Here is a 13,751-nt window from a genome sequence, read left to right on the forward strand (position 1 = left end):
TGGGAGTAAAACACAGAAAACTGTACTTGAAAAATATTAAATAAAAAATTTACAAGTTAAAAAAAATAAAGATCTGTCTACAGGAACAGATATTCAAATGAATTTATGCCAAGGATTATGAGAACTGCACAGGACACTACATCTTTAAACAGATTATTTTATTATGTTCTCCAAGCTTCCACTCCTCTGTCACTACATTCTCACAGAATGGAAGGGGTCACATATGACATACATAACATATTGACTGTGTAGATTATAACAGTGAATCATAGAACTCAATTGACCTCTGAAGACCAATTCTTTAAAGCAAAGAGAGGCAAGATATCAGAGCTACTCAAGAAAAATAGGAATCAAAGAAAACAATAAGAAATTTCCTTGGAAAACTAAAAATAGGACTGCCTTTTAACCCAGCATTTTCATTGCTGGGATTATGTCCTAAGAATCCTGCAACACCATTCAAAAGAACTTATACACCCCGATGTTGACAGCAGCACAATTTACAATAGCCAAGTGCTGGAAATAGCCTAAGTGTCAATCAGTAAATGAGTCAATCAAAAAACTGAGGTACATTTACACAATGTAACTCTATGCAGCAGAAAGAAAGAAAGGACCTCTTACCTTTTGCAATGGCATGGATGGGATTGGAGAATATTATGCTAAGTGAAATGGGCAAAGCAGTAAAAGACCATATGGCCTCACCTATAAGAACAACCTAATCAACAACAACAACAAAAAAACCCAGCAAACTAGAACCAGAGACATGGAAATAAAGAACCTGACAGTGACCAGAGAGGATGGGAGAGGGAGAAGGGAAATAACAGGGGAAATAAGGGTAAGGGTCAAGTCAAAGAACATATATAAAGGACAAAACAACAGCAGGGAGCAGAGAAAGTGGAAAGTGGGAGGTGGGTAGAGCAGGGGAGCATAATGGGGGGGGCGGAATGGAGACAAATGTACTTGAACAACAATGAAAAAACATTCCAATGTGTAGAACTCACCAGAATTTTAACTTGGGATCCTTTCTCAATCTTATACTCTACCTTTGAACTAAGCATAAATAAAAGGCTTTAAAATGAAAAAATAAGCAATATTTCAATTTGGGGGAAATGGGGGCAGAGTTCAACATGATTATTCCTTAAATTATTTGGTCTGTGAACAGATGAGGACATTTATTTTGAGACTGACACATCTGTTCTTTTAGTGAATACATCATGTGGACTTTGGTGGATTAGAGGAATGTGACTCACAGAGAAATACAGCAACACATTCTTACCTCTCTGTCACCCTTGACCAGGATGCGTAGAGTCAGGTCCCAAACATTCTGCAGAAGCTCTACTCAACAACAGCCGCTGTCAGAGGGAGCGTGGTTAGCCCAGGCCTATTCCAGTCTATCACTGATGGGGACCCTCCAGCCTCTTCTCAAGCAACCACCACCCTCTTGCTCCAGTGGGTCCTGAATCACAGACTATCTCTATTCCTGACTATTGAGGCTGGAAAGGACAGGAGGGGTTAGTAGGCAACAGGAGAACAGGGAAATGTTATGTCCAGAAACCCACCATATCTCTGCCAATCCACAAGTGTAATAGTGATGGAAAATATAGCAACATGGTCATTATTTGTACCTCTCGACTAACCAGGTTTCTCAATTACAGGACAAATACAGTCTCTGCAGTACTGAAAAACAGCAATAATGTTATCAGAAGATGTGGTTACTGAACCAATTAATTTAAGAACTATTGCCTCAGCTATGAAAACATCAATTACTTAATCTCTAAGAAAGGAGTAAAAAAATCAGAAATACTACATAAGTTGGTGTAAAAATAGTATGATTTAATATAAAAACTGTGCCATCAACTTGGTAGAATGCTATGTAAATGCAAGAAATATTATCATTAAGATTTATTGACTCACATTATATAGCATGTATTTCCAAAGAGAAAGATGTCCTCATGGAGTTCTACCATTGTTTACTGTTTTTTCTAGTTACTAAAAATAGAAAGAATCAGCAATTTAACTAATAAGATAGATGATGTTAACACTGCACATCCATTTCCTTCCTCCACAACCAGGGATTTCCAGACATAATTTATGGCTGTTCAGAACTGCACCATGTTTACTAATTACATACTCTTCGGACTCTCTTGCAAGTGGGATGTGTAGCAGGGGCTCTTTGTGCTCTTCCTGCTGGTTTATAGCATCACTGTGATCGGCATCCCAGGAATTACTCTGCTGATCAACATGGACCCCTGACTTCACACACCCATGTATTATTTCCTGAGCAATCTGTCTTTCTGTGATATCTGCTACTCTTCCTGTCTCCCCCAAGATGCTGGCTGATTTCTTATCTGAGGAAAAGAAGATTGCATATAATTTGTGTGTGGTTCAGATGTCCTTTTTTGGTACCCCTGCAGATGTGGACTGTGTCCCACTGTCTGTAATGGCATATGACCGTTATGTAGCCATTTGTAATCCACTTCTGTATACAGTCACCATGTCCAGGAGAGTGTGCATCCGGCTCATGGCCACTGCCTAAACTGTAAGTTTCATGAATATGACAATCTTTATCTATTTCACAACTCGATTGTCATTCTGCAATTCCAATATCATCAATCACTTCTTCTGTGACCTCCCACCATTACTAGCCCTCTCCACCTCAGACACAACCACCACTGAAATAGCATTGACTGTTTGTAGTTATGTTGTGGGGTCCAGTGTCATCACTGTCCTCCTCTCCTACAGCTACATTATAACTGCCATCCTTCGCATGAAGTCAGCTGCAGGAAGACGCAAAGCCTTCTCCACCTGTGCTTCCCACTTAACTGCTGTGGCCATATTTTATGGGACACTCTTTTTCATATATTTCTTCCCTAGTTCGAGTTACTCCATTGACACAAAGTGGCCTCTGTTTTCTACACAGTTGTCACTCCCATGTTAAACCCACTGATCCACAGTTTGAGGAATAAAAATATGAATGACACTCTGAAAAAAAGCAGTTGGCACTAAATTATGTTATGATTGAAGCCATGTTTTCACCCAAAGTGTTTATTTGAAGATTCTGATAGCTATAGTTCAGGTATTTGATATGCATTATTATGGGTTCACCAGTGCCTAATGATAAATATTTTTTTCAGTACTTATCATTGTGTCTAAATTAAATATAGGGACCAGTCATTATTGCTCTGAATTCATTCAGGTGTTTGATATTCATTGTTATTGACTCACCAGGGCCCAATGATAAGTATTTTTCTTTATCATTGTGTCTCAAACATAGGGAATAGTTAGTATTTATCATAATCTTCTCCCCAAGCTAAGGGAGACTAGTAATAGGTAAACTTCACTGTTTTTTCAAAGAGGATTTTGTCCCTCCTTTCTCTATTCACAGGTAAGTCCCAGTGAGACATCATGGGTTGAGCAACCCCTCTCTCTACCCATGCCAATTCAGCTCACCCTTCCAAGGTTCCTGTTTTTTAAACAATGGGTATAATAAACTTGCTCACTTAGGGGTGGTTCATGGGTTAAAATTGGTTTGTTTGTCTTATTCCTATGTAATTGTGTCACTCTGTAAATATTGCATCATGACATTACAAGTATAAGTAGTAAATAAATAAATAAGAATTAAAAAATAAACCTTTGGCCCGAACTGAAAGTTTCATTCATGCATGACCCTTTCCATTCTTGTTCACAAACATTTGTATCTGACTACTGACAGTGCCATTGTTCCAGAACTTTTTTTGTTGAATCAATAAATAATGTCCTCTACAAAACTGAAGCAATATAGAGCCTTTGTAAATTTTTTAAAAAAATACTGAACTCCATTCATTTTTTTATTCTATGCTAATATATTCATTTTAGACAAAGTTCATCAGCTCTCCTTTTCTTTCAGCCTAGTCTGAATAAGTTTTAGGGACAGGGATCCCATACAGAAAACTTCCTGGATCCTCTATTCCTCATCATTCTGCCCCCAATTTATTAACAAGTATCCAAAAGGATCAGGAGCTGTAGATTCATCCTGCACCTCAGAGTATTCACATCAGCCTATTGATTTCTCCTCTTGCCCTCAATGTGGAGATTAGACATGACCCTATAAATAAATGCACAGAAATATATGAAGGGAAGTTGGGCTTAATAACACCAGGACCTCCTCAAGGTCACTGGAAAAGAAACCTGCATCTTGATGTGAACAGAGATACGTGCTAGACAAAACAAAACTGTAAAAAAATGAATTGCCCAACTGACACAGGTTAAGTAGGAAAAACAGTTATAAACAAAAGTATGTGTTCAATGGAAAAATAGTAGAACTCCATTTGTAATGATTTACATTTGTTGTCTGTTTATCTGTGAAATAAACTGGAACCATATTTTATGCACAATTTTAATAGTGGTCATTTCTGAGTATGTCACTGCTATTCCAATAGTTTCATTAAATTAATTGCTTGGGTTGTTCTCTTTGCAGTCAATTAACAATTGCCAGCTATGAAAAACAGAACACAATTTCCGATTCCAATGAGTACTTATTTTATTTTATATTGTTGTCAGAAAAAGAACAAAGGGTCATTCTTTTTTTTGTCCAGAAAGACAGGGTACTGGGTGATAGAAGGCTTTCCATTCAGGTCCTCATCCCTAGTGCTATCTATGCCTACCATGTATGAAAAATGCTGAGTGTCATGTGCTTCCAAGCACGATAAGAATAAAGCAGGACATTAAAAGCGTGCTATTTTCAGCAGGTAACTAGCCTTCAATTACTGATTGGAGTTTTAAGACAAAAGCAATTTATTACTCTTACCTCTTTTCTTTATAATATCAAATAATTTCATTGCTGTTCATAGAATATTTAACACATCAGGACCTCTAATCATTGTCCAAACCCCTCCCACTCTCATTTTATTAAAACATACAAAATGTATTCACATCTATAAAAATGGAATTTCTTTATGTTGTATAAATTTAAAATGGATGTTCCTAATTCATATGTATGTTTAAGTAAAATATATCTCATATTTTTGTTAACTTTTTCTTTAAAGATACTAAAATAATAGCATTTGCATATACTAGCAAGTGGATTTTTTTTCCTTTTTGTGTCTTATTTTCATTTTAAGGGAATGATCAAATGAGAGAAAGGTTAAGATAAGAACTGGGCTTTGAAGTGAGACACACCTGAATGCAAATTTGTTCAAATATTTTCCTGTCCCTGGTACATTCAATAAAAAAAAAAAAAGAGAAAAAAATTCTGTCCTTGTTATCTCTGTAACCCTAGAGCACTTAATCCTTTTAAGCCTCAGTTTCCTCATCTCTTTATCACATATTTAATATACATATTATTAGGAGGAATACATATAAAATTAGACATTTATGATTCTTGAAGAGTGTTTTGAAGATCATATGGAGCCAACCATCTGCTCATCAGGAGCTAAAGCCCTGGTGCTGAAAGAAGACACTGTGTCCTTGCTGGACTCATGTCAGGAAGTGATGTCTCCGGGATCCACCCTCATCTGCAGTAGAGCCTGCTCTCCCCATGGTCAGAATCCTGTGTGCATCCTAGCCTCAAGGATTGTGGGGCCCTCTGCCATCCACCTCAGAGCTTGTCTATCCTGACCATGCCTTCACCCTTAGAGCTGAGTAGAGGTTTTCTCATGGCCAACACATGCTAGCCACACCATGTCCGTGTGCAGGCCAAATACCTGGATCCACTCTATACATTTAATCCCAGACCCCACACTGCCAAGAAATGAGTCCAGATCCTTAATCCCAGAGTACCTCATGTCATACTGTTCTGTTTGTCCCTATCCCAAGGACTATGGCTATCATGGCACAATTGGCTAAACAAGGAACTCATGTACTCTGAACATTTCTGCTCAGTATTTGGAGAAAAACATTTGATTCTCTTCACTCATAGGTCACCATCCCTTTCTTCTCTATTGAAACCCACTTAGGCCATAGCCATACCTCACCACTGATCTACATAGACAAGTGCCTTTTTGGAAAGAGAGCTTCCCTTGCAATAAAGGCTACTGTAATCTAGATTATAACCCAACATACATTTTCATGGTCAGAAGGCTTTCCTCACTACTCCATCCTCTCTCCCTCTACTCAAACTCACCTGAGGTGTACAAGATCTGTCCAGAAGGTATCCAGCCATGGAATATGAAAAATAAAGACATGTATTAAAGAAGATGCAATATATAAGAAACACTGGACAATAACAAGGACAAATCATCTCAGTCTCCATCAAAATAGGTACCTTGGGACCGCACACAGTTCTCCCAATAGCCAGCATCTGCACTGTCATATTTTTCTCAATCTCTTTGAGGCCCTGAAATTCCTTCCATTTCAAAGCTGAATTTAGTTTTGAGAAGGTCTATAAATCCCAGGGTGTCAAATCTGGGCTGGAAGGGTCTTAGTAACCTGAGTGATCAGATGTTTAGTCAAAAAAACCTGCAGGAGAAAAGATGCACCAGGGGGCACATTGTCTTGATGAAGCTGCCCATCACCAGTTGCCCATAGTTGCAGCCTTCAAAGTCATCCCAACAGTTTCCACAGGAATGTTCATCTTAACATAAAATTTGATGCAGATTCCTTGCTCTACTCACTCAGTCATTTTAAATGTGAAGGCACACAGCACACATGCTCACTCAATATTATCTACTGTGCCCACTGACTAGGGCAGGAAATGTTCATTATTCACACAGGAGTGTTTTAGTACACTCTTCTTGGCTGACAATTATATCATTGTGGCACAAAGTGTTCACTTTATATAAAGTATGGTGAAACTTTTCCAAGGCATGCCCTGTATACCTTCTTTCAACTTACACTCCTAACTTCAACAGGGTTCATTACCAAGAAGTCAACCACACTGTCATCCCACCATCTCTAGATTCCTCTTCCCATCTCTAGCTCCTAGGCATAGTGTCCATCAGTAATTTTGTGTAATCAATCAGTGTCACATGTAAAATCCTTAACCATAGCTCTTTATTTCTGCTCAGGCATTAATATCTCCAAGCACAAGCAGTACCAGGGATGACAGTTAGTGTCTTCTTATAATAATCCAAGCAAATATCTCTGTGTGAAAAAAATCTGGTTAGCAAAATCTGTTAAATAATAACTGACATAATTCTCACGATATCTATAAGTGTATGGCTCCATATGAAAAGGCAGCATACTCAACAGAGCTTGACATCTTCTGTAGAAATATACTCTGAACTGCGGAGGCAATGACAACAATATTCAGTCAGAGTGGCTCCTCCCATTTCACTCTGCCTGTGACCTTCAACAAACCACTCTTTCTCTTTGGACCTCAGGTTCCAATCAGGCAAATGAAGGGCTAAAACTGAATAATCTTAATCCTTTATTCAAGTTACTGCATCCTGGATTACATTAACATGAGTCTATCACTGCACATACCCATTGAGCATGATCGAGACAAAGGCAGACAGCTGGGAATACACTCATACATGTGGAATACATTACAGCTGTAAGCCAACCAGACCTGAAAAGAAAGTGGCAGTGATAGAGCAGTCAGAGAACACAATGAACATTCAACTTTGTTAGGTCCAGGAATATCAAATACTCCAAATAATGGCCACAATTAAAAGAAAAGATACTGTTACTTATTGTGAGGATGTTCAACAAGGTACCCACACAAGGGTAGTATGTTATAGCCAGGTAGATTGGCAGACTTCATGGAAAACTATATGATGATATTTACTAAATCTAAATTTTATACACACACACACACACACACATTTTCAACTCCTGGCTTTATATACAAGATTAATGGGTGTTTGTGTCTACCAAAGGGTATTACAAGAGTGTTCACACTAAAATTATTGGCAATAATAAAAAAGAAAACAACTCAGGGCCTACCATGCACGTTAAAGTAGATCAATAAACAATGATATAGTTCCACTAAAGAATGTCGTACACCAATGGGATCCATCTTTGCAACTGAAAGTAACAATGTGAGCAACTGTATCACTGCCTACAGCAGCACATGCTTTAGGTGTCTGCTTGTGCTCACTTCAAAACTATTCTACAGTGAAGCCCAAAACTAAAAACACAAAATAATAATGAAGAATGTAATTACTCCTCTGAATGAAGAGACTAGTGACTTAAGAGGATTTCTGGTGCTCAGATTGGTGTGACTCAGTTTGGTGGGTGTCATATGCAAAATGAAAGTCACCAGTTTGATTCCCAATCAAGACCCAGGCCTGGGTTGCAGGCTCAGTTGCCTGGAAAATAATTGAGGAAATTTTAAAGACTATTTCTGTGATAATATGTCACTTTGCTTATAAATAATCACTGTATTTTTAACTAAATATGTCTTATTCAAAATATGAGCACTTTCCTTTTTAACTGATGTTCAACTACAGTTGTTTTCATTTTCTCCCACTACTCCAGCCCACATCCGCCATCCTCTCCTCCCACCCTCATTCCTACCACACTTTGACTTTGCCCACGTGTCCTTTATGTGTGTATGTTCATTGATAACCCTTCCCCTATTTTACTCCATTATCCTTCTCCCCCCTTCCCTCTGGTTACTGACAGTTTGTTCTTTATTTCAATGTCTCTGGTTCTATTTTGCTTGCTTGTTTGTTTGGTTGATTGGTTTCCACTTGGAGGTAAGATCATATGGTATTTACCTTTCAACTCCTGGCTTATTACACTTAACATAATCCTCTTGCTGTTGCAAAGAGGAGGAGCTCCTTCTTTCTTTCTGCTATGTAGTATTCCACTGGGTAATTGTACCATAATTTTTCATGCACTCATTTACTCATAGGCATTAAGGTTGTTTCCAGCAATTGGCTATTGTAAATTGTGCGGCTATGAACGTTGGAGTGCATAGGTTCTTTTGAATTGATGTTTCAGAATTCTAAGTGCATAATCCCAGCATGGAATTGCCAGATCACAAGGCAGTTTCATTTCTAGTTTTCTGAGGATATCCCTAGTGTTTTCCAGAGTGACTACACTAGTCTGTATTGCCACAAAAAGTGCACTAGGGTTTCCTTTTCTCCACAACCTCACCAGCACTTGTTCTTTGTTGATTGGTTATAATGACCACTCTGACTGTTGTGGAGGGGTATCTCCCTGTGTTTTTAATTTGCATCTCTCTAATGCCTAACATTCTTTCACGTGTCTTCGGGCTTTCTGTATGTCCTCTTTGAAGAATTCTCTGTTTATATCCTTTGCCCATTTTTAATTGGGATCTCTTTCTTCCTAGAGTGGTGTCCTTTGAGTTCTTTATATATTTTGGAGATCAAACCCATGTCCAAAGTATCATTTGGAAATACATTTTCCATTGTGGTAGGTTCCTTCTTCATTTTGCTTCTTCCTTTAGCTGAGCAGTAGCTTTTCATCTGATGAGGTCCCATTGGTTTATTCCTTCCTTTATGTCCCTTGCTCTAGGGGAGATACATGTGAAAATATTCCTGCTTGGAATATCTGAGATTTTCCTGCCTATGTTCTCCTCAAGGACTTTTATGATGTTGCCACTTCTAATATTGTTTCCAGGAACAAGAGGTTTAGTGAAGCTAGCTTCCTTTGGTTCCATTACCAAGCACAAATGCCCAGAAATGAAATTGCTTGGTCATAAAGCAGTTTTCTTTTTAATTATTTAGTTAACTCCATGCTGCTTTCTGTGTGACTGCACCAATCTGCAATTTCACCAACAGCGCATGAGATATCCCTCTTCCCCATATAAAAAAATACAAATGGATGTAAGAAAATAGTATAAACAACTTTATGCTAACAAATTGTACAAATAGGAGGAAATAGATAAATTCTTTGAAACATGCAATCTTCTAAGACTAAGCCAGGAAGAATCAGAAAATCTGAACAGACAGACTACAACTAGGGAAACTGAAGCAGTAACCAAAAAAATTCCAACAAACACAAGTCCTGGACCAGATGGCTTCACAGGTGAATTTTACCAAACATTGAAATATCACTTATTTTGAGTAACTTTTATGAATTTAGTGGAAATCTGTGAGAGGCTGTAGTTTACTTATTTCCTCTAGGATTCCATTTCTGTATCAAAGAATGGGTTTATTAGAAACAACTCAGGATGTATGTATCATAACTTCTATGATAATATATGGTGATTATTACACAACATAAAACATCTTACTCTGGTAAAAGGACAAGATTTACAGTGAAATTTATATGTTTTTAATGTTCATTTCTTAGAATTTATTTAAAAGAAGAAACTAGCTATGATAAATTATGTATGGATAATTATACTCATACCAAAATTTTACCATCTACTGATTCTCTATAAACCTACAGCATACCAGAAAAGAAGAACAAATAAATTAATGTAAAGAAGTTGACATTGACATTATTCAGATTAACTATTTGCATATAAGCTATATTTATTCTGATGTAATTTTTGTTTGAATATAAACATTCATAAGAGACAACAAAATTAGTTTTTCCTAAGCACTATGATTATAATCAGTTTTTCTGTATTTACAAATATTTTTATTTTATAAAAATGTTTAATGTGAGTATTTGTATATGTGTGTCTATGTGTGCAACGTGAGTTGTTTTTGTAAATTACAAGATAGAAACAATATACTTGTATAAAATTTGGTGAGCTGGAAGTAAAGAGTGCTCAGTGTCATCACTGTACTATTGCTAAGTAAGGAAAATATTAGGCAATAAGGTAGGGAGGAAAAAAGGCCGTTTTAAAAAGGCCCATGTTTTTTTCTCAATTACTCAGCCTGTGGGGAATAACAGATGATGAAACATCTTATTATACCTGTCACTTGTTCCTCAGAGACCAGCACCCAGGTCCACACACAGCCATGTTTTTATAAACTAGGTCACTGAGGGGACAGTGCTGAACCCTCTGGCAAACAGACTGCAGGCAACAAACAAATCTGTGATCTGGAACAGGTACAGGTTTTAACTGTGGTTTTCTCATTTCTATTTTAGATTTCTTTAGGTTTTTATCTTTATTTGATCTAAAGCCTGTTATGAAACTAATGGAGGGTAAGAAATATCATACAAACATTTACTTGTATCAATCTCATTATTCTAAGACATTCATAAATGGCGAGGAAGAATAAAATGTGAGTATTATTTATGAAGGTGGTTGGACATTTTTTCTTTTTACTCTCTCACTTGTACTTTTACATATTGTAAAAATATTGTCAGTTTGAAATGAAGTATTTTTTTCTAAATATCTCTACAACCACAGATAATTAGATGAGTTCAGACCAGGTTTTTAGAGACCTTCATAAGGATTACTACATCATTATTCAGATGTAATCCTTTCCATTCTACACTTCTTATTTTCTCATATTCCCACAGAATAGAAGAGGTCAAGGATTGTATTATATACAATATGCTGATTTGAATGAAATATAACTAGAACCAAGAATTTAATTGGCCTGCCTAGCACCAAGTCTTTTTAACAACAAAAAAAGTAGATTTCAGGGACTCTCAAGAGGAAGGGGATCAAGAACACAGTCAAGCAATTTTACAATTTCTAGGGACTTGGGATGGAGCCCAGTTAAGGTGTAAATCCCTCTGAGGTTATGGGACCATGGACACAGGAGGACATTACCTTGTATCTTGCACATTTGACCTTTTGGTAAATAGATTAAGTGGACTCAAGCAGATTAGAGGGTCTCACACAGTAATCCACACTTGCCTCTGGGTCACCTGTTCTACCAGGATGCCTACTATCAGGTCCCAACACACCTTCCCCAAGCAGTGCTGTCAGAGGGGGCATGGTTAGCTCTATATGTTCCAGTGTGTGCACTCTAACCTATCATCCACGGGGACCCCTCCAACTTCTTCTCTAGTGAACCCTCACTTCTCTGGGAGTCCTGGATCACAGACTATCTTTATCCCTTGTTGACTGAGGCTGGACAGGACCAGGAAATAATGGGGATGTGGGGACAAGATACATCAAGAAACAAGCCAGGGATCTGCCTGCTTTACAGTATTGGAAAATGAGTGAAAAAACAAAAAATATATTCATCATCTGCATGTATCACTTCACTATGCTTCTTTATTGCAGACTATAACAACACTTGTAAGTACACTGCATCAAGAAAAGAAACAACCTTGTAATTTGATATGGGCTATCTGAACCAAATCATTCTGAAAACAGCATGGTTGACTCTGAAGACATCAATTTCTTAATCTATCAGATAAAAAACACTACATAGGTAGGTAATAAATTAAAATGATTTCGTTTCCATCAAAGAGTGCTACCTATTCTATGTAAGCTGTATTATCATTTTATCAATTCATATTAAATTGGAAATATTACAGAGACTCTGCATACTTAAAGAGAATGTGCATTGCTGAGCTCTTTTTCTAACTGCTGACAAATAGAAGGAACCACCAGTTTAACTGCTTACACACTCAGATGATTTTGCCCTCCACTTGAATTTCCTTCCTCCACAACCAGGGATTTACAAACCTGAGTGATGGCTGTTGAGAACTGCACCATCTTTACTGACTTCATACTCTTAGGACTCTCTGGCAGGCGAGATGTGCAGCAGGGGCTCTTTGTGCTCTTCCTCCTGGTTTATAGTATCACTGTGATCGCCAACCTAGGCATGATCCTGCTGATCAACATGGATCCCCGACTCCACACACCCATGTATTATTTCCTGAGCAATTTGTCTTTCTGTGATGTCTGCTACTCCTCCTCTGTCTCCCCCAAGATGCTGGCTGATTTCTTATCTGAGGAAAAGAAGATTGCATATAATTTGTGTGTGGTTCAGATGTCCTTTTTTACTACCTTTGCAGATGTGGACTGTGTCTTACTTTCTGTAATGGCATATGACCGTTATGTAGCCATTTGTAATCCACTTCTGTATACAGTCACCATGTCCAGGAGAGTGTGCATCCAGCTTGTGGCCACTGCATACACTGTAGGTTTCACGGATATGACCATCTTTACCTATTTCACAACTCAATTGTCATTCTGCAATTCCAATATCATCAATCATTTTTTCTGTGACCTCCCACCATTACTAGCCCTCTCCAACTCAGACACAACCACCACTGAAATAGCATTGACTGTTTGTAGTTATGTTGTGGGGTCCAGTGTCATCACTGTCCTCCTCTCCTACAGCTACATTATAACTGCCATCCTTCGCATGAAGTCGGCTGCAGGAAGACGCAAAGCCTTCTCCACCTGTGCCTCCCACTTAACTGCTGTGGCTATATTTTATGGGACACTCTTTTTCATGTATTTCCGACCTAGTTCAAGTTACTCCATGGACACAGACAAAGTGACCTCTCTTTTCTATGCAGTTGTCATCCCCATGTTAAACCCACTGATCTACAGTTTGAGGAATAAGGATGTGAAAGGTGCCCTGAAAAAAGCAGTTGGCACTAAATTATGTATGGGGTGAAAGTGTGTTCAGTCACAAAGGTTTTATTTATTGATGTTGACAGCTGAAGTTTATGGACATGGCACAGTTTTCTGTAGTCTCACAAATATAATTCTGGATATTTCCTCACCCACCTTTGTGCCTAAATTGAATGTAGAGAATAGTCATTATGAACCTTTATCTCTTTGAACTAAGGAAAAGGAGTAATAGTTTTGCTCAACTGTTTTGCAAAGAGGATCTTTGTGTACTACTCTGCTCTCTTCATGAATATATATATATATATATATATATATATATATATATATATATATCCCAGAGTGATATGGGCATAGTGCCATCTTCCTCCATGTTTAAAGTTCCAGTTTTTAACCAATAATTTTCATAAACTTGATGAGCCAG

The 13,751-nt window shown here is 37.8% G+C and overlaps 1 protein-coding gene and 1 pseudogene across 1 annotated transcript; both read left to right on the forward strand.

Annotated features, from left to right (window-relative positions):
• The first annotated feature begins 2,259 nt into the window (after positions 1-2,259).
• LOC119039218 (olfactory receptor 1044-like) lies at positions 2,260-3,003 on the forward strand (annotated as a pseudogene).
• Positions 3,004-12,437: 9,434 nt separating this feature from the next.
• Positions 12,438-13,373, forward strand: LOC119060087 (olfactory receptor 5W2-like). Its single transcript, XM_053659217.1, has one exon. It carries the CDS (start codon positions 12,438-12,440, stop codon positions 13,371-13,373), a length of 936 nt encoding a protein of 311 aa, XP_053515192.1.
• The last annotated feature ends 378 nt before the right edge of the window (positions 13,374-13,751 follow it).

Source organism: Artibeus jamaicensis, unplaced genomic scaffold (assembly GCF_021234435.1).
Source record: "Artibeus jamaicensis isolate MK-2021 breed Jamaican fruit bat unplaced genomic scaffold, CSHL_Jam_final scaffold_614, whole genome shotgun sequence".
Taxonomy (NCBI): Eukaryota; Metazoa; Chordata; class Mammalia; order Chiroptera; family Phyllostomidae; genus Artibeus; species Artibeus jamaicensis.

Coding starts and splice junctions, on each gene's coding strand:
- LOC119060087 (XM_053659217.1), top strand. CDS start 12,438: ATGGCTGTTGAGAACTGCACCATCTTTACTGACTTCATACTCTTAGGA.